General features: G+C 41.1%; 1 protein-coding gene across 1 annotated transcript; it reads left to right on the top strand.

The window, feature by feature from the left end:
* The first annotated feature begins 16,373 nt into the window (after positions 1-16,373).
* On the top strand, positions 16,374-19,401 carry LOC143605323 (peroxidase 43-like). Its single transcript, XM_077081479.1, has 4 exons — positions 16,374-16,671; positions 16,984-17,166; positions 17,290-17,452; positions 18,857-19,401. The coding sequence occupies exons 1-4, from the start codon at positions 16,468-16,470 to the stop codon at positions 19,276-19,278; spliced, it is 972 nt and encodes a 323-aa protein (XP_076937594.1). The 5' UTR covers positions 16,374-16,467; the 3' UTR covers positions 19,279-19,401.
* Positions 19,402-22,658: the final 3,257 nt, after the last annotated feature.

Below are 22,658 nucleotides of genomic sequence, written 5' to 3'. Positions count from 1 at the left end.
CTTAAACGAGTAACCGACCGATACTAATTATGACCCATATATATACTGAGGGGTCATATACGAGTTATATATATATTATAGTGGCTAACATATTGATATTTAGGCCCCAGTACGTTTAAAACCATTTAAACGAAAAAGGTTTCGTTTATTGATACGCTATGAGTTTAAAAGCAATCGTTAACATCAAAACGAGCATTGTAGCATCCGTTAAGCCGAAAAAGATTTATAAAACACTTATATGACATGTTTTAGGCAATCCGTGAAAATATTTTGGATTTTTACAACGAGTCAGTACGTTTTTCTTATTTTACAAAAATGGGCTGAAAAACACTCGTTTTCGCGCTATTTTTCGCACTCGAACTAGTTTTCTTGCGAAAACCAAACCCGAATTAAATTTTGGACCGACTTTTAAGCGTGACATGAAAAACGAGGCACCATTGGGCCAAAAAGAGGCCCAATGGGCCCCTTATGCATTACGGCCAACCTACGTGGGAGTCCTCCCCATAAGATATTTATACTATCTTATCTACTTTATTGAACCATTTCACACCAATATATTACCAACCCTCTGGACATCTTGTTCTTCATCTTTCACAACAAAAAAACCCAAGTAAGATAATATTTTGTTGCAAGTTTTAATGTTGTTTTAATTATGTTAAAATCATATAAACATGCTTTGATTAGTAATAAACATTTTTAACCATTCAAAAACCATAAAAATCAAGTAAAATTATGTTTTGATGTTAAACATGTTTACAAACCAGGAACATATACTTTTTTTGGTCAAAAACGCGGATTAGAACATGAATACAACGTTTTTCCGGTTTGAAAGTTCGGTTTGAACCCAAAACCGAAACCCTAATTATCAAGGCTGTTACATGGATGATTTATGCTTGGTTTGATTTTATATGATATGTAGATACACTGAGTTTGCAACCCGAGAGCCGGAGAGTCGTTTAAGCTATCAAAAACCACCGAAAACCGACAAGGTAATACCGTATTACTCGTTTAGGGGCTGTTTAGTATTAGGTTGTGACGTGCTTGTTGTTAGATTGTGAAAATTTTTAGGGACATTAGGGATCATTTAAATGAGTCCCTGTTCAAATTTGGTAATTTTTCGATAAACGAATAATATTTGGCGAATTTATTACCGTTTATTGGCGTTTATTTGGTAAAAATAGTTAAACTTCATGACAAATTATGAAATTTTGTTTGGAACCCATAAATGCTATATTAAGATCACTGGTAAAGTTTGAGAACCTTTGGAGATGTCTAAGTATTATTTGTGCAATTGTGTTTTAACCGAGTTTCAATAGCTGAAAAACGCGCAAAAAGGCCTTTTGACCAAAGAATTAGATTCTGGAGATTTTGCAGGGGATATGTACTGATATTGAGACCACTTGGAAAAATTATCGGATTTTTCGGATGTCGTTTGGTATAAACGGGCTATTTATTACTTGATTATAACACATTAAATGAATTTTTATAAATGGATAACTAATCATAAAATTTCTGAAAATAATTTTATAAAATTCTCCATAATTTAATTTATTTTTACAAAAATTTCCATAATTTATATATAAGTACATAATTAGTTATGAATAATCCAAGATTTAAACTATATTTGTTTTAACGAAACCATCAGTTTTGTGTTTAACGGACTGACTGGTATGTCAAAATGTCAAAAGTGGTCAAATATCGTATTTTTGAATGAAATTGATAAAAACAAACTTTTTACGAGAATTCCAGACAATTCGGGTGGATTGTACGCGTTTTGTATAATCAAACCCGTGTGAAAACGGAAACGAACCCTGCGATCAATCCAGATACCGAAACCTCAAGATGCTTCCATAAATCAAATCATTTTAACAATCAACATGTTTACTTAAGTTTGTGTGATCTTACCTATTCCCTAAACGCGTAAACGATCAACTTGGCTAGGCTCGGAAAACGATGAAACTGAGCCAAATCCAGTTTTAAACATTTCATAGTATACAACGTCACAATCTAAGACTATGGTCATGTTCTGGGCTTAACAGCTATACTCAGACTAGTTATACAGCCCGATTTAGTTTAAACACTGTACTAGTATTAACGGTACTATACCGGTTATAGGATTCAAGCTATAATCGAGACATTCTAGTTACCGATACGTACCACCAGCTCGAACAACATTAAGGTGAGTTTCACGACCCCACTTTCTAAACTGTTTAACGAACTTTTGGGGTGGAAAGCATGTTTACATATATTTATATACTTGAAAACGTGTGGTGATGTGAATTATCTAAGTACTAACACTTGAAAGTCCCCACAAACACAAGTGATTAACTTCGTGCCAGTGACGTGTGGATAGTACTATCGGTTTGACAAACCCAACTGAAGGCGCCGGTGGGGTATGCCGGATATACTTGTTTACGCAGTTGCACATTGTCATTTATACTTATTACATTCTGCTATGTGGTGTTAGACATAGTACATACTTGGGGCAAAGTGGTTGTTAAATGCCAACGGGAGTACATGGGCAAGGGTGGCCATGCAGTGCGAGCTGTCTTGGGTTCACTTGTGGCTTAGTATAATACATCATACACATACTTATATACATACGTATTGTGAACTTTACGAACTCGTATACTGATTTTGTTCGTACTCGTGAAACTTGAAACTCACCAACTAGACGTAGTTGACCCGTTTTAACATGCTTTTCAGGTAAAGCAAAGGTGGAATGATTTGCTTACGTTCTTGGTGTTAGGAATGAAGTTGAATAGCTGTGAATAGACGCAGATATATAATATTGAATAAGAAGCTCGTAAACCGGTTATGTGATTCTCATCTAGTTTGTAAACATAGTACCAACCCATGTAATATGATGTAAATTAGTTTGTGAATTTCTTTATAAACAATGTTGTTGATACCAGTATTATCTGTTACATTCCCGTTTTACGCTTCCGCAACTACCTAGTCGGGGTGTGACAGAAGTTGGTATTGTTAAAGAATCCATCTGAAATCGAAGTTATGATCCATTGATGCAGTTGATGCTGATACTGATTTTGAACCGACAATATAGTATCAAGTAGGACTTATCATGTTCATGTTCGTTTGTTTAAAACTTAAATGAAAACTTCACATGTGTAACGAACAAAACCCCTACTAACTAAATCTCTATTGTGTTTCCACCGCAATGCGCGGGCTCTTATACTAGTAAATAATGTCACAACCCCTGACCCATATACCTTGGGAAGGAAGCCGTGAACATTGATTAGTGGTATCGGTGTTTATTAAATTATTTCGCAGCGGAATATCTCATCAGAACCGTAGTTAGCAAAAATGATCAGAGTTAAAAAACACCATGTTTGTTTTTATTATAAACTGGGAATTTAACCCATTTTAATACAAACATAATTTACAAAACACGTTTCTTTATTCTTGTGACAAGCCAATTATTTAAGCTGGAAGCCCGCAGAAATCATTCCTTTGTCTCTAGCAAGTCACCTGAAATATGTTTAAAATATTTGACCAGCAAGAAATACTGGTGAGTACATTCATTTGTAAATGACACATTTTACATTTACAGCATTAAGATGTTTTTACACCTGCCTGCTTACAAATTACCAAAATGTACTTGTCACTCGATTGTATCTATGACTGTGGACATATTACTTATTGGCTAACACTTTTCCAATAAGTAACGTGTAATAGCCCAGTAGTCAAGGCTTGTATACAAAACCCGACAATACACGTAGTAACCATCCCGTAAGTCTACGGAGACTTAATCACTGTAATGTATTTAAAATACTTTTAAAAATATATTTGAAATCATTTAGACCATCTGCCATGAGTTTTATAGGTTTTGAAATCATCATGACAGTGTCGGAAAAACAGTTGTCTCACGCAAATATGAGTGGTACAAAACTTGAATGTCTCACCTTGCAAGTTCACAATTAAAGAAAACGCCTCTTGGTATTAAGCACCGAGGATAAACACAATGTAGTATGTCTATATTAGTATAAAACCAATAATCATAACGATAATCACGAGAGTAGAAACTTTACACGATGACACAATGTCTTACATTAATAGGCAGAGCTTTTGGATTCGTGTATATTAGTTTCTTTCGATCGGATAGGATATCGCTACGACACTCGGGTATTATACTATACTTTTAATATATATGTATATGTGTGTGAAAATTCATAGAGAAAGAAGAACTTTGGAAGAAGAGAAAGTGTCTCAATTCCAACCTATTTATAGCTGATTTTGGACCCCATCGCGATACGCAATGGCCACAGACAAAGTATCGCTAAGAATCTCATAGCTTAGCCGAGTCAGCCCTAGGCATGCTACGTGGCAAGCCACGTGGCATGCGACGTGTCTCATCTGCGTAACTTCCACGTCGCGATACGCGATGGTGTCACTTTGATAGATCATCGCGTATCGCTACGCCGCAACTTTTCTGGATAACTTTACACGTCATCGCGCTACGCGATGAGGCTAATCTAAACCCGTCGCGTATCGCGATGGAAGGATTATTAAAAATCTTAATTTTCCACAAAAATACTAAGGCGGCCCTTAAGCGGCGATGCGAAGTGCAAAGTGCGCCACATTGCGCCCATCGCACTTTGCCTGGGCCCTTGCCCGTGCGCGTTCGGGTGCTTTGCACCCTCCGCTAGGATCACTGGGCGTGATATGTCTTATAAAAACATTAACATATGAGTTTTCTTTCTTATAAAGAACTTATTAGTTTTATAATCTAGCGATGTGGGACAAGGACTTACACTCCTATTTATACCATGGTGGAAGCTTCTCATTTTCTTTTCTCCACCAATGTGGGATGGAATTTTCTCTCCTTCCATTTCCTTACTTTTTCCTTAAAATTTATTTTGTGATTTGTTATAAATAAGAACATAGATTATAGATTATTTGGAAAATTGTCGGAAATACGTACATGTTCGGACGATTTTTCAAAAGTTTATTAAAAGGTATACTTTCCTTATTATATAAGTTACATTTTCTAATAAGTATAACAAATGATTAAAAAATAAAACAATATAGATGTTCTGGGAAAATTGTTAAAAATATAAAATAAATAATATTTAAAAATTAAATAAATAAGCTAACGTATTTCCGACGACTTCCCGACAATTTTGGAAGAAAAATATATTTCAATTAATAAGTTATAAGATAAATTATTTGATTTTTATATTAATCGAATTAAAAAATCAAATTTTACATTTGTAGGTAGATTGTTGGACATTATTTAAAGTTAGCCATAAATAGCTACAAATTAAATTTGTCAATACTTTATTGGAAATTTGAAGGAAAGCATATGTTTTTTTGTTCTTTTTTATCCGAAACTTGTGGTTAGCTTTTGAAAAATTTCTTTTGTCGGAAACTTTTGTGGGAGATATGGCTGTTTTCTGGTAGTGATATATCGCATAATATAACACAATTTTGAATACTATAAAACAATATCAAGAAAAAAAAAGACACAGTGTTAAGGAAACAAAGACATAATCAATGATAAAAATAAACAAAATCCACAATAATAAATAAAAAGACACAATGATCTTTTTTACTCAACATTGTTTTTTTTTTATTTTTAGAACAAGAAAGACTATGGAAACATTATGTTATATTTACTACTTTCCTTTTTTAGTAAATTTTGAATTATTACTTTTTGTTAATTGTTTTTTTATTTTATTTTATTTTTTACTACAAATATTTGTGTGATGCTTTATAGAATAACTTTACCATTTATTTAAAACATCGTCATTACAAAAATCCAACCCTGAACCATTTACCATTGTTTGTTATTATGGGTACTATTACACGTTTGTTCTCTTACTTTTTAAAAGCTACAAACATTTCACAAAAACATCTTATTAACAAATAAAAGGCTTTTTAAGTTATCTTTAATAACCTTTTATTTAAACTACTTTTCTCTATACACTGTATGTAGGAAATTATTGAGCTGATCATGAGGCCGTGCGTAGTGGGGTGAGGGTTGGGACGAATTGGGGCGAGAAGAAGAGGGAACACCCCCCCTCACCCCCACCCCCCACCCCCCGATATGTGGGCGGAAAGGGGCGGGGGCTAATTGTCGCCGTGAAAGAAGAAAAATATATTATTATTTTATTAATATGTGTTATATATATATATTATATTATATTATTATTGTAGCCCCTACACCTTAAAAACAAATTTTTACCCCTTGCTAACTGGGCGGCACACGACGCAAAACGCCCTAATTTGTAACTCCTACAGTACGCATAGCCTGACGTAAAAAAATTTGCTAATTTAGCATGGGACGGTGCTATTATTTTGAGTGTACTATGAATTTTTGATCTGGGTAGGGTACCACTTAAAGTAATATTAAATGGAAAATTACTTTACTATACGCGTTAAAGAAAAGCAATATATGCAAATTGCAAAGCTAGCAACATGAAAATAATACCAAAATAAGAACTTTCAATTTTCTTTTACAGAAGGTGATCACAAGAAATTTAAATAGACGTGACGTGTGTCACTTCTTATTGAACTTGAACCGAATTATACTCCCATCAAATTCATGCAAATAGAAACTGAAGAAACACTAACCGGACCCCGGGCAGATTACGGGTAACCTGGGGGTTAGATAGCTGTTTCCCACGAGGGGTTAGACCCGGAGAAGATGGTTCTTCTGATAACCTGCAAAACAGACACCGTGAGCTTGTCACTGAGAAGGGGGGGGGGGGTTCCTCCTTGTGACCACCCTCCGGCGTGAGAATCAGACTAGATTGCTCTTTAAATATAAATGTATATTAAGAGATTGCTAGAGCAGATATCAGGTATAATATGATGATAATGTGATAAGATGAGATGATCATACCATTTGTGGTATTTATAGCCGAAGGTAGGTTTCCAAGGAGGTGTGGCCGGCTGCAACAGTGTTCCTGTTCCACCAACAGTGGCCTACGCACGTGCCCTGCTGGTAGTTGGTGGGTAGGCAGCGGCTGATAGTGACCAGGCCTGCTGTGTACTATTCCTTTTCCACCAACTGCCGGCTACGCACGTGGTATGGCAGTAGTTGGTGAGTAGGCAGCGGCTAATAGTGACACAGTACAGGAGCATGATGCTCGCCATACTGTTGTCAATAAGCTGTCATATCTTTAGTCAGATCTTTTGCCCATACCTCGTCAGGTACAGTACAGAAGATCTTCCCGTATCGTACGGACTGGCTTATTAGGGCGGGAGTATTCCCCCTCCCGCCCTTGTGCGGGATTGTTCCCGGCTTTGCTCATTCCTTCAGGTGACACTGAGTGATTGAGAGCTAAGTGCCTTGTGCGTGTAGCCTTGCTGCGCGGGTGGCCTTCCCTGATGGCTTGTATCCGAAGCTGCGGGAACAGGCGGAGTCCTTCACCATTGGGAGGCATTTCCTGCGGGAACAGCTTGCGTACTGCGCGTAAGGACGTCACGTCTCTGAGCATGGTGGGTCCTGCGGATCCAGTTGGTTTCAGCGCAGACGTCCCTCTTCAAGGTGAGTCTTGCGGGTCCAACTGGGCTCTGCTGGGACCTACCTCTTCAAGTCCCCCCAGTCCAATGTTCTTCTCATGAGTGTTTAATAAAGTGAGTTGAACTTTTGGACTTAAGCAAAGGGTTTTGAAAAGGGTTTTTTAAGGTTTTCCATGGGGATTCTTCCCGCGGAAGTCCTTGTCACTTGCAGAAATTCCCGAGTTTCCTGCTTGATCTTTGGGTATGATGCGGGTAGGCTGTAACCTCCTCGCAAGTCAGGAGCGTTGAGTCCCACTTGTGTGGATTCTCCCTGAGGTTTTGGTAGTTTTGAACATAGTGATCAATTATGTTAAAACCACCAATTCCATCCTGGAGCCTCAAACAATGTAGTTCTCGACGTTCCCGCTATGCGGGGATGTTATTTCCGTTTCCGCAAGCATTGCCCAGAAGATCCTTCTTGGTTTCAATTCCCTGCGGAGCGCTAGGTATGTGAAGGGTTTTGCCTTAACACTGTACCCGCGCTCGTCTTACGGTTACTTTACTTCCAAGGTACCCCTGGCGTCAATTCCCTGCGGGTGCTAGGTATGTGAAGGGTTTTGCCTTAACACTGTACCCGCACCCGTCTTATAGTTACTTTGTTGCCGGGTTATTCTTGGCTTCAATTCCCTGCGGGTGCTAGGTATGTGAAGGGTTTTGCCTTAACACTGTACCCGCATCCGTCTTACGGTTACTTGGTTGCCAAGTTATTCTTGGCTTCAATTCCCTGCGGGTGCTAGATATGTGAAGGGTTTTGCCTTAACACTGTACCCGCATCCGTCTTACGGTTACTTGGTTGCCAAGTTATTCTTGGCTTCAATTCCCTGCGGGTGCTAGGTATGTGAAGGGTTTTGCCTTGACACTGTACCCGCATCCGTCTTACGGTTACTTGGTTGCCAAGTTATTCTTGGCTTCAATTCCCTGCGGGTGCTAGGTATGTGAAGGGTTTTGCCTTGACACTGTACCCGCATCCGTCTTACGGTTACTTGGTTGCCAAGTTATTCTTGGCTTCAATTCCCTGCGGGTGCTAGGTATGTGAAGGGTTTTGCCTTGACACTGTACCCGCATCCGTCTTACGGTTACTTGGTTGCCAAGGTAAGGGGTATTTTCCCGCTTACTTTTGAATCTTTTTGAATTTTGAAATTCGAAGAGTTGGTGAAAGGATAAGAACAGTCCAAACCTCTGAAACGTCGTGCGACGGTTTCTTCTGACTGTGTCAGGACGTGCAGGAAGTTATGGTAACGTGACAGTACATGGTCATTCCAGACGCTTTTTCAGGCGCGTGGGCGCTATTTTTCGGGCGCGTGGCCGCGAAATTAATGGTACGCGTCCTTTCAACAGTTGTTGCTAGCTTGCTTTTTGCCACGTGTCATAGTTTCATTGCACCTTTGATTTCTCTCTCTTCCGCATTAAATTCATCGCATTAATTGCGATTAGTATATAAAGGGGGAGAGGGTTCTTTGTAATCCACACTTTCACTCTTCTCTTCATCTTAAGAACGATTTCCGGCGAATACTCATCTTTCAGTCGAGCATTCTCTTGAAATCGTTTTCTTCTTTCTTTTTGCAAGATGTCGTCTCGTGATCTCGAATCTACAGCCGATGACAAGAGTACTGCTGGCGAGTGCCAGTGTGCTCTGCCTGGCGATCTGTATCAGTACATCGTCAGGAAGTTCATGCTCGAGTCTCTCGAGCCTGAGTTTCCTGAACCCCACCAGACGGTGTATGATGCCCCCAGAGGCAAGATCGGGGTTTATGCTGCATTCTTTGTTTATGGGAATCTTAGGTTCCCATTGACAAAGTTTGTTTTCCGTGTCCTTGAGAGGCACGGTGTGCACCTGACCGAGGTGCATCCGATGGCGATTGCCAAGGTTCGCCACTTCGAGTGGGTATGCCGGATACTGGGCATTGAGCCCTATGTTGACCGCCTGATGACCTTCTACACTTGGAGGTGCATCCAGGGGTGGTACACGTTGATAACCCGGATTAAGGGTTTGAAGATTTGCGCAACCGAGCGCAGTCTTCGCTCGTGGAAGCGGGAGTTCTTCTACATCTCCGCTCGCGCCATCCCCCTTGCCATGAAATTTAAGAACGGGCAAGCACTTCCCAGCCTTCACGCCTCCAACTACCAGGAGGCGGAATGGTTTGCGAAGATATCCCGAGTCCAATCTCCGGTTTACCGGTTTGCGGAGTCCGGGATGGTGATGCTGGGGATGAGCCGGGTGTGGAAGGCTGCGGATGCGCAGAAGATCCCAATCGTCCTTGAATACGGTTCGAACTCTGTTCCTTACGGTATGCTTTGTTTCTTTTTGTTGATTTAGAATTTCTTCTAACTTCTTTCCTGTTTATTTCAGAGGGGAACGACTTGCAGTCGCTCCTGAACCCGCGGGAGGCTGACGGTCCCGCTCGGATGGGTACTCGCGCTCTAGACGAGAACGAGTTGCCCATCCTAGAACAAACGGCGGATCGGTTCGTGGAGGTCTATCCGCTAGGCCACGAGATCCTTAGCGCCAGGCGGCCAGGTAAGGCGCTATTCGACCCTCGACCCCTCAATGTTGAAACCTCTGCTGGAATTCCTTTAATCGTATGTTCTGATGAGGAATCCGCAGATGGTCCTCCGTTGGTGCGGAAGAAGGCTGCCGGCGGGAAGGGGAAGGAGAAGGTGGCCTCCACTGCCGATCCGGTGCCTCGGTCTGACTCGGAGACCGAGAGCGAAGAGGTGGCGGGGAATCCCGGTGGTGATAAGATCACCATTCCGGAGGCTGTGACAACTGTCACCGAAGAGCCCAGGATGACGACGGTGACCGGCGTGAAGAGGCCGGCTCCATCGGGTTCATCCCCGCCCGTCCGCACTTTCAGGCTCAAGAAAACCCGTAAGTACAACTTCCTTTAGCTTTTATCTTCATAGTTTTCCATCATTAATGCTTATCTTCTTTACGCAGGCGTGGATGTTGACGCATTCCAGGGTGGAGCGCAGAGGAGTACCTCTCCGCCAATGACGGTAGGCTTGGTCAGCCTACCTGAGGCGACGACCCAGGAGCCTGCGCCTGCTTCCGCTGGTTCAGTTGCTCACTCCTTTGAGCCGACTGTTCCAGCTGTGATGACGTCACCGCCGGCTGTGAGTGCTATTTTTACTGCATCTTTCACCGAGCCGGCGGTTACTTTTGCTGCGGATTCCGCGGCTGCGACCGCGGCGGCTTCTACCATGCCTCCGTCATCGGCAACGACGGCCGAACCTTCAGGTATGCATGGGGCTTATCGCCAACCTCTGCCTCCTTCCCATCTGCCTGACCTCTTGGATGGATTTCCGTTGGGTTCAGGTGATGGGTTTGGCGGCTATCGGCCTGTTATTGACCCTACAGGTGCGTAGGGTTCTTTTGGCCCATTTTATATATATTTTTTTTATCATCTTTTCCTAACTGCTTTGTTTTTTGCAGTGTCGGATTCCAATGAAGTGTATGTTCCAAGATGGAACATTAGCCGAGGAACAACCCTTCGCACCCCTGTGGAGTGCGTGGAATGGGCTCGTCACACTGCTCCCAGTGGTGCGTTGGGGGAAGCCATGGCTAGCTACCAGGAGGGTAGGCTAAGCAATGAGCTTCGGGTTCTCCTGGCCCGGATGCAGCCGCGCGTCGAGCTGCTTTGTCGTGAAAACGACAAGTTAAATGCAGCTCGTAATAAAGAAGTAGCTCAGGCGCGGTCTGTCCGGGAGGAGAACCAAAGGCTTACCGCAGCTGCTGCGGAAAAGGAGAAGGCCTTCAAGGCCCTCGAGGTTGAAGTTCAGGCTCGACTCGAGGCCCGTTCCAAGGCTGCCCAAGCTGTTAATGAACAGCTTCGGCTGGCTAAGGAAACTGCAAGGAACGCAACCGAGAGGGCCACCAAGGCTGAAGCTGTTGCTGAGCCTCTACGCGAGGAGAATGAAGAACTTAAAGCCAAATTAGAGGCTCTCCAGCAGGCTCATGATGCCTTGGCGATGGAAGACGCCAAAAAGCTCCAAGAAATCTTGGACCAGAGGGGGGTGCTTGACCATACCGAGCGGAAGCTAAAGTGCGTCGAAGAGGCTGCGGCTAAAGAAGTGTTGCTTGCCAACCTCAACAAGAATGAAGCCGAACGCGCCCGTAACGAAGCTCAAGCTGCCCTCCAAGAAGCTCTGGTTGCCAAGGAATGGCTTCTTCGAGAAGCGTTGTCTCAGGTATGCTTTTCATTTCTTTACGCTTTTCTTTGTAGATAGAAAAGGTTTTGATACTTGTATATTTTCTTGTAGGTTGTGCATCGGGTCTTCTCAGAGACCTCTTATGATGATGCTATGAGCGCAGCCCTCAACGCTTCTCACGAGGATGGGGAAAAGGTCGGCTTCCTGCTTGGTCTAGGGTTCGTTGAGAAAGGCATCCCGCCTTCCAACTTCCCTTTGTACAATGTTGATACTGAAGCTGTTTACGACCAAGCAGTGAATCAGTACGCCGCCTTCCCGCATCCGGTGGTGGAGAAGGTGAATCAAGTTGCTGCTGCTGATGATGGGTTAGCTATCCTTAAAGCTTTCCTTGAACTGCCACGATCTACTGATGGTGCTGGTCCAAGTGGAAGTGGCCCTGAAGCCTGATCCTGAAGATCCCTTCCCACTGCTAGGATAGATTTAGCTTGTATAGATTTATTTTCTTGTAGGCGGGTAGTTACCCGGCCATTCTTGTAATGAATATTTATGAAATATAAATCTTTGTGCGGGTAAGACCGCTACTTTCTCTGGATTCCTTGCTTTATAAACGTTATATGACTTGCATACTTTAGTTTAAATTAGCAATTTTCCAAGTGTAGAATAAGTTAACCTTTGAACGTGGTAGATAATAGGTGTGAAGTTTTGCTTCCTCTTTCGTGATTGTGCGGGTAGGACCGTCACTTGCACTTAGTAGGATGGCTAAACTTTACCTACATCTGACCTGCGTGTAGGTTTTCCTCATCTTGAGGATAAGTTAACCTTTGAACGTGGTAGATAATAGGTGTGAAGTTTTGCTTCCTCTTTCGTGATTGTGCGGGTAGGACCGTCACTTGCACTTAGTAGGATGGCTAAACTTTACCTATATCTGACCTGCGTGTAGGTTTTCCTTATCTTTTTTGAAATTTCTAAGTGTTTAGGATAAGTTAACCTTTGAACGTGGTAGATAATAGGTTGAAGTTTTGCTTCCTCTTTCGTGATTGTGCGGGTAGGACCGTCACTTGCACTTAGTAGGATGGCTAAACTTTAACCTACATCTGACCTGCGTGTAGGTTTTCCTCATCCTTTTGTTAGAAATTCTCTGTTTTAAATAACCGTTCGACGCGCGGTTGTTAATAGGTTAGTGTTCAGTTTCCTCTCATGATTCATGCGGATAGACCGGCACTTTCATTTAGGAGGATGACTGAACTTTTCCCCTTCAACTGACCTGCGTGAAGGTTTGTCGTTTTTTGGGTTTATGCGGGTTTTGCCGCCTTCCCCACGCAACGACTTCACGTAATTATGCGGTGAAAACCGGCATATCCGTGTTGAATAAGTTAACCGTTCGACGCGCGGTTGTTAATAGGTTAGTGTTCAGTTTCCTCTCATGATTCATGCGGATAGACCGGCACTTTCATTTAATGGGATAACTGAACTTTTCCCCTTCAACTGACCTGCGTGAAGGTTTGTCGTTTTTTGGGTTTATGCGGGTTTTGCCGCCTTCCCCACGCAACGACTTCACGTAATTATGCGGTGAAAACCGGCATATCCGTGTTGAATAAGTTAACCGTTCGACGCGCGGTTGTTAATAGGTTAGTGTTCAGTTTCCTCTCATGATTCATGCGGATAGACCGGCACTTTCATTTAGGAGGATGACTGAACTTTTCCCCTTCAACTGACCTGCGTGAAGGTTTGCCGTTTTTTGGGTTTATGCGGGTTTTGCCGCCTTCCCCATGCAACGACTTTCACACTTATGTATGCGGTGAAAACCGGCATCAGTGTTGATAGTTCATAAAGTATAAATGTAAAATCATCAGCGTCGATGTTTTAAGGAGAATCATTTCCATTAGAAGTGGCTCTTGGCCTTTTCTTTACAAATTTGGAATTGATTTACATGCAAACTGTGTAATTGAGCTCCCTTCCATGTTGTTGGGATGAGAGTGCCATCGAGCCGATACGCACCTGGTTCGGGATCTCGTTCTTTACGCAGCATGTAGTCTCCACATTGAAGCTGGAATTTTATTCGTGTTTTCCCCAGCTGGGGTTCTACACGCATCAGCCTGCTCAGCGTTCATTGCGCCACGAGGTGCGCGAGCGTCCTATCTCTGACAAATGCTTCGACCATGTCCTTTACGTCTATGCATTCTTCGGTGTTGTGGCCTTTTGTCCTGTGAAAGTCACAGTATTTGCTCCTATCAGCATTGTGACGATGTCGGATTATTTGAGGTTTTGGCCACGGGAGCTCCTCAGTAGCGAATATCTCGGTGACGCTTTTGGTGAGCGGCGTCCATCTGGAGTTCTTGTTTGACTGTACGTTATCCCTTCCGCCTAACCGATGCTGCAAGCCGGATGAGGTGTCAAAGTTTACCCTTGACTGCCAAATGCCTAGCTTCCGCTTTTTGTTTAATCGGGCGGTAAGGACGTTGTCTTCTCTTGTTTTCTGGGTGTAGAGGTTTGTGCTCTGTGGGAGATCTCTACCCAGTTGCTTCTCCGTTTCCGCAAAGCGTTTAGCTGCTGTCATGATGGCATCCCATGTGGATGGCATGCCATCTTTACCCGTTAAGGTGCGGATGAGCTCTGGGTCGTTCGCGCCCTGAATAAAGGCAGCGCGAACAAGATCTTCGCTAATGTTACCCAGACTTAGCTTCTTCGAATTGAAGCGAGTGATGAAGTCTAGCAAAGATTCATCTTTTTCTCGAATGCACTTGAGGATTGTCCATTGCTCCTCGGTATACTTTCGTTGTTGGCTGAAGTGTTGGCTAAACTTCTGTTGGAAGTCTGCCCAGTCGTAGATGTGGTTGACCGGTAGACGATCGAACCACGCTCTAGCAGCCCCGACCAGCGTCATTTGGAACATGTAACACCACGTAGGTTCCGTCCAACTACTGACGGTTGCCCCCGCTATGAATCTGTTCAAATGATCATCTGGGTCGGATATACCATCATATGTGCCTATGCTGGACATTTGTTTGGCACTTTTTGGGGCAATTGCTTCTGCAATGTCCCTTGCAAATTTGGACGTTCCTGCATTTGCAACATTTGGTCTGAATGTTTTGGAGAAGTCACGTGGACTTCCACATGTGTTTTTTGGTTTGAAGGCTTCTCCAAAATGCCTTCTCGGTTGGGAGTCCGTTTCCTTACGCTTCCCTTTTGCCCTATGGCGAGGGTTCGCGTCAGAGTCGGATTCCTCCGAGTCATCGTCCAAGTATTCTTCGAATTCGTCAGCCTGTTGGACGGAACGCAAGTGTTCGTCCAACTCAGCTTGGAATTCCTTCTGACGTTCCTCCGCCCATGCCTTAACTTCATCGAGTGTTTGGCGGGGGAGTCTTGTTCGTTTCTCTAACTGGGTATCGGTGAATCCCAGTGAGCGATTATTTACTGCACTTGCCCCAGCTTGGGTAACTGGGGTAGTGTTCGTAAAATTTACTTCACTTGCCCCGGCTTGGGTAACCGGGGTAGTGTTTGTAAAAACTGTGTAGCCGGTATTTCCCCCAGTAGCTGGGGTTGTGGTTACCGGAATTTCTTTAACCATCTTTCCAGAAGTTTGAAAAAACTGGAGAAAAATGAAGTTCTAGCTTTATGCACGGATGGCGCCAATGAAGAAACACTAACCGGACCCCGGGCAGATTATGGGTAACCTGGGGGTTAGATAGTTGTTTCCCACGAGGGGTTAGACCCGGAGAAGATGGTTCTTCTGATAACCTGCAAAACAGACACCGTGAGCTTGTCACTGAGAAGGGGGGGGGGGGGGTTCCTCCTTGTGACCACCCTCCGGCGTGAGAATCAGACTAGATTGCTCTTTAAATATAAATGTATATTAAGAGATTGCTAGAGCAGATATCAGGTATAATATGATGATAATGTGATAAGATGAGATGATCATACCATTTGTGGTATTTATAGCCGAAGGTAGGTTTCCAAGGAGGTGTGGCCGGCTGCAACAGTGTTCCTGTTCCACCAACAGTGGCCTACGCACGTGCCCTGCTGGTAGTTGGTGGGTAGGCAGCGGCTGATAGTGACCAGGCCTGCTGTGTACTATTCCTTTTCCACCAACTGCCGGCTACGCACGTGGTATGGCAGTAGTTGGAGAGTAGGCAGCGGCTAATAGTGACACAGTACAGGAGCATGCTGCTCGCCATACTGTTGTCAATAAGCTGTCGTATCTTTAGTCAGATCTTTTGCCCATACCTCGTCAGGTACAGTACAGAAGATCTTCCCGTATCGTACGGACTGGCTTATTAGGGCGGGAGTATTCCCCCTCCCGCCCTTGTGCGGGATTGTTCCCGGCTTTGCTCATTCCTTCAGGTGACACTGAGTGATTGAGAGCTAAGTGCCTTGTGCGTGTAGCCTTGCTGCGCGGGTGGCCTTCCCTGATGGCTTGTATCCGAAGCTGCGGGAACAGGCGGAGTCCTTCACCATTGGGAGGCATTTCCTGCGGGAACAGCTTGCGTACTGCGCGTAAGGACGTCACGTCTCTGAGCATGGTGGGTCCTGCGGATCCAGTTGGTTTCAGCGCAGACGTCCCTTTTCAAGGTGAGTCTTGCGGGTCCAACTGGGCTCTGCTGGGACCTACCTCTTCAGAAACAACTATATATATATATATAAAATAATCTAATGAAAACAAAACACAGAACGAAAATATATAAAAGGATAATAAAAGACATAAATGCTTAGTTGAGCCTTCTCCTCTTTTCTACTACTCCTTTCTTCATCTATAAATTCAATAAAATAATTACGTCTTTTAACTTGTAAAATATGAGAATCGTTGTGTTGGTTATCATCATATTATTTGAGTTCTTAATTGGAACTTCAGAAGCTCAACTCAAAATAGGGTTTTACAATCAGGTGTGTCCCAATGCAGAATCAGTGGTGACTGATATCGTCCGAGATGCCGCAAAGTCCGACCACCGGGTTCCCGCTTTCTTGCTCAGGCTTCACTTCCATGACTGCTTTGTTGAGGTTCTTTTACAAATTATTATGGTCACAAATGGTCGTTTTTAAATTAGGGTTTGGTTATTCACACAACCACAATACAAGACATAAACGAATTGTAAAAAGAATGATTACGACACCCATAGGGTGGGTGTACGAATATAACATCCCTTGTTTTTCCTTGCATCGAAATAACAATAAGTTTAAGTTGTATCGCTAGACTTTTTTATTGGCAAAACTTAAACTTAATATTTTAAAGACTACGTACATTCATAGATGTTGGAAATGTAACATTTCTATGCACGAACTCGTAATTTTTTGATATTAAATTAATTGTAGGGGTGTGATGGGTCGATTTTGATTGATAATGGAACCACTTCAGAGAAAGGTGCTTTTGGGCATCAAGGAGTACAAGGGTATGAGATAACAGAGAATGCGAAAACAAAGTTGGAAACTGTGTGTCCTGGTGTGGTTTCATGTGCGGATATTGTCGCCATGGCTGCAAGAGATGCTGTCGCTTTCGTAAGTTAATAAAACATGAATCTATTATCTATCTTTCTTTCTTTCACACATATTTACACACTAAACTGTGTGTGAGAAAAAAACAGCACGACACCATTTAATAATATAATGTTTTATTGACAGAGTCAAGGACCAATTTATCAAGTTGAAACCGGAAGGAAAGATGGTTTGGTGTCAAATATGGATCTTGCTGATAGGATGCCAGATGTGAGAGATTCGATTGAGGTCTTGATACAAAAGTTTATTGAAAAGGGCCTTAATGACAAAGATCTTGTGATTCTCAGTGGTAAGCATTCAATCAATCTCTAAAGTTAATTAGTTATGTCATTTTATTGTATTTCCGTGTTGTCGTTTTGTTTCTTTTCATCAGCTCTCAGCTATCTTTGTTGGATTTCTTGTAACCATGTGAGTTGTCAATTTTTTCGTTCTTAATAAAATGGCCTTTCGATAAACAAAATTATGTGATTTTGTTCGGTTTAGATTTGTTTAAATTTTTGGGTTTCCCACACATGCACTTTGAAATGTTATATCTTTCAAACATCTCATTTATATTGTAATAATATATAGACACATACATTGATAATTGTATATATGTTGGTAATTTCTAGGATAAAGGAAATCATATTGGTCATAGAATTTACTATTTCTGTAATTGTATCAACAACCAACTCCATATTCTCCTGCCTGAAATCCTTTATTGCTTCTGCAATAAATGTAAGCAAATCATCTCTTTCATCTTGTTTTGTAATTTATATGAACATATTAAAAAATAAATTTAAGTATATTTGTACAACATTTTTATATTAACAATGGAAGGCCAGAATAAATTCTCATGTAACGGGCGAGAAAAAGGGGTGACAAGGAGGTTTTGGGGCGAGAACACCGCCCCCGGGCTACCAAATGGGGCAAAATGTGTGTGTGTGTGTGTCGGGGGTGTGGGGGGGGGGGCGACAAATTCTGATTAAAGTAAACACATGACTGGGAGATATAACAAATTTCCTGTAGCTATATTAAATTATACGAAACATTCCTGTGCATTTCATTAATACAGGAATGATACAGATATATAGTTACCAATTAATATATAGAAATGATTATTCCAATGATTTTATTTTTTTCTAATGAAAATAAACGAAATTTGAACGAGTTCCCTTCCAGTTCACTTTTATATATGCACAAACATTGTAAAGCTAATTGGCATGGTCCACAGAAAAGTTAACAGCAAGAATAGCATCAAAATTCAAGGTAAAACAATAACTAGCCTACATATATATTTTAAAAATAGTTATTCTGATCATTTTTATTTTTTATTTTTTGTTGATAAATATACTCGAACTTTACCTCCTTCGGTTTATTGACCTGGTTGTTGGGAAGGTGAAATTTAATGACATGACGAAATGCCCCAGTCCCCACCATGTGCATTAACGTTTGCAGTAAATATTGTTTAATTGTTTGTTATACAAAATTTAAATATGTTTTACATGTCATTAATGTTAAAATAGTTTTGGTGGGGTGGTAAGGTAATTGGGAATAGAGTTCCAAGTATAACATGTTGCTAGTTATAAAAACTAAGAAAAGAAAACAAAAACTTAGTGTAGTATCATCTGATTTTGTTCTATACAGTAGTTTTGTCACACATAAACACGAATTTGTGCAAATTCATTAGTCTTTTTTTATATATTAATTTCAGCTGCACATACCATTGGTTCAACCGCATGTTTTTTCATGGAGGATCGACTCTACAACTTTGCTTCGAGTGGAGGTCCGGACCCGAGTATCAACCCTCGTTGGATGCCTGAACCGTCGTCGGCATGCCCTAAAAATGGTGACGTCAACGCTAGGTTACCAATTGATCATGGGAGTGAAGACACGTTTGACATACAAGTCCTAGAAAACATTAGGAACGGTTTTGCTGTGCTGCAATCGGATGCAAAGCTAATGGACGACCCGACAACAAGAGCAATAGTTGATTCATACTTCGGGGTGCTAGCTCCGTTAACTGGACCATCGTTTGAGGAGGATTTTGTGACTTCCATTGTGAGAATGGGCAGAATTGGAGTCAAGACTGGTTCTAGCGGAAATATTAGGCGTGTGTGTAAATCATTTAATTAACAAGACGCGTATTGGAACGAGTTTTTGTCACAAAATATAAACATAGACTTACTTTTGATATATAGACATTACACTTTTGATTAAGTGATGGTAAGTTTATTGATTGTGCATAAGCTTTAAGGCATTTATAATATATAAAACAGTTACGTTTGGGTTAAATTATTGAACGTTCCCAAGTTTGTGGGTAAAATGTCCAAGGTTGTGGGTTAATCGTCTGTAATACAACAAAATCCTGGTTGTTAATTAAGTTTTCTCTTTTATCTTTTCTAAAAAACGGTTTCTATTTTTCTGTGAAAACAGATTTCTAAGAAATAAGGTTTTGTTTTTGTTTTGTTTTTCTGTTCATAAGGTTTTAAAGTTTTTTATTTTTTTTCATATTGTTTAACTACTTTTTGTGAACGTTTTTTTTGGCGTATTTTCAATATTTTTGCTAATCAAAATCTTTCTTTTTTCCTTCTAAATAAGAATTTTACGAACTGTACCTTATTTATAAATAGCCATTTACACCATTATATTTTTAAAGCGTTCATGCATATGACTCGCATATTAGAGCCTTACATATTTTACACATAAATATTATCAAAAGGTATGTGAAACAAGGATGTTAGAGCATCTCATTCTGTTTTCTATATTCAAATATAAACTTACAACAAGAGTATGCGTAGTGGGCAATAAATAGCCTTCTTTCAACGGTTTTTGGATTCAGAGTTGATTCAGAGCTAATTTTCATTGATTGTTTGTTCTTTCAAAGAGAGAAATACAAAATAAATAGAAAAACTATGAGTGAGCTTTCAGCCTAACAATGGCAATGTAAAATAATTGAAGGATGTGAATCCTTGATTGATTCTCTCAAACGGCTCTATCTTGGCTGTTAATTAGGTGTAGCAATGTCTAACAAAAGGAAATGATGTTAATTGCATATTGATACTTAACTTATCTTTATTTTTTTCTAACACTCCCCCTTAAGTTGAGTAGTGGGGCCTTCAATGCTCAACTTGTCAAGACAATTGCTGAAAATTCTTCCGTTGACAGCTTTGGTTAATATATCAGCTAACTGGTCTTCTGATCGGACGAATGGTAGCTCTATAATTCTCGCTTCAATTTTTTCTTTGATGATGTTCCTATCAACCTCTATATGCTTTGTTCGATCGTGTTGAACCGGATTTTCTGAAATTTGTATAGCAGCTTTGTTGTCGCACATAATCTTACTCTCTTTGGTTTGGAGAAAGCCAATTTCTGTCATAAGTTTGCGTATCCACAGAACTTCTGCCATGCCCCGTGCAATCCCTATGAATTCAGCTTCGGCACTAGATAGTGTTACTACTTTCTGTTTTTTTGCTTCTCCATGTAACTAAATTTCCACCAACTAGTGTGAAGTACCTTGTTGTTGATCTTACATCATCTTTGTCCCATGCCCAGTCAGAATCGGTTTATATTTGGATTTTTAGGTGTTTGTTTGGTTGAAAGAGAACCCCATGACCTGTTGTCCCTTTGAGATATCTAACAATTCTCTAGACTGTTTCCATGTGAGCGACTTGGGGTTGGTGCATAAATTTGCTGACTACCCCTACTACATATGCAATGTCCAGACGAGTGTGTGAGATATATATCAATTTTCCTACCAAACGTTGGTATCTTTCTTTGTTTTTCAATTCCCCACCTTCCTCCATATGAAGTTTATGATTTACCATCATTGGTGTGTAAGTCGGTGTAACACCCCGTAACCGCAGCGGAAACGTAACCGGGGCGCCACAGACACCTCTGATATCAACCACATTGTTTATAAAGGAAACTGAATACATTAATATACTTCAAATTACATTATCTCGTATTTCATTACCGTCTAGGTGATACACACATCATACAATACGATACATAATTCTATTTGTTATAATGTATCCTAACATCCCACACGCAAATCTTACACACATCAAGCACTTAGCACGTAAGCAATCACTTCATCTTAATTGTACCTGAAAAGCATGTGAGAAAACGGGTCAACTACGAATAGTTGGTGAGTTTCACAATTTGAGTAAACCATGATAAATCCATATCAAAATATAATATTATCGATGTAATTATGCTGAGCCCACAAGTGAAACCTTTGTTAACCCAGTACTGTACCCGTTCCGGGGGCAATGTTAACCCAGAAACACTTCTAGGGACATCTGGGGACACTGTTAACCCAGTACAGTACCCATTCCGGGGGCAATGTTAACCCAGAAACACTTCTAAGGACATCTGGGGACACTGTTAACCCAGTACAGTACCCATTCCGGGGGCAATGTTAACCCAGAAACACTTCTGAGGACATCTGGGGACACTGTTAACCCAGTACAGTACTCATTCCGGGGCAATGTTAACCCAGAAACACTTCTAAGGACATCTGGGGACACTGTTAACCCAGTACTGTACCCATTTCGTACGATTCCCGTACAATCAAATATTTATAAATACACGCAAATCCATGCGTTCAGTATGTACTTAAACATTTCAATAGTAACATGCTTTCCGCCCCGGGAAAATATTTAAAAACAATTCAGAAAAAGGGGCTCGTGAAACTCACCTTAGCACATGCAAGCAGGTAACAACAATCATTATCAGTTAACACGTCCAATCTGTAATATGATCCCTACGATCGTTATTATACAATTATTGTTTATATAATCTTTAACCGTGTTAACCGGTACATCTGGGGACACTGTTAACCCAGTACTGTACCCGTTCTGGGGGCAATGTTAACCCAGAAACACTTCTCTGGACTCAGATTGTGATATTGTTTAGAGTTCACTAGTCAGAATTTCTATTAGTTCATTTTCCCCGTTTTGCGTGCCTAGCACGGTTATCCGTTTTTACGTTTCAAAAATGAGTTTGGTCACACACGACCCGAAAATAGTTGTTGACTGATAATTTAATCAAGGTTGTGAAATTAGAGCTCGGTTTAGACGCCCCGATTGGCCGCGGGACCCGTTTCCGTCTTTAGTGCACCGGAAACTGTTAAATCGTTTAAAATTACCCAAATCATCCGAATTATTTTCGGATGATTTATTTTTACTTGTTTAACTCAGTTATATGAAAATAGTTCATTTTTAGGGTTTTTATACACCAGTCAGCTCATCTACCCGAACTTTGCTGGTTTACGCGTTTTATATTATAAAAGTTCACCTTTATTCCAAATAAATATCCGTTCATCCTCGGATCTTGAGATTTTGCACAAATAACATTTTGATAGTGGGGAAATTTATAAAAATATTTCCAGAATTAATTTTTATATTTACAATTTATTTATCTATTTTTAAACACCATTTAAACACTAAATATGTCGTAAATACCAAACGACCTTAGAAAAATCCCAAATTTTTCCTAGATGGCCCCTGCCA

This window comes from Bidens hawaiensis, unplaced genomic scaffold (assembly GCF_021521415.1).
Source record: "Bidens hawaiensis isolate Kalapana, Puna unplaced genomic scaffold, B.hawaiensis_p1.1 tig00069025_1, whole genome shotgun sequence".
In the NCBI taxonomy this organism is placed as follows: domain Eukaryota; kingdom Viridiplantae; phylum Streptophyta; class Magnoliopsida; order Asterales; family Asteraceae; genus Bidens; species Bidens hawaiensis.
The sequence above is the reverse complement of the archived record's forward strand: the minus strand, read 5'-3'. Positions and strand labels throughout refer to the sequence as shown.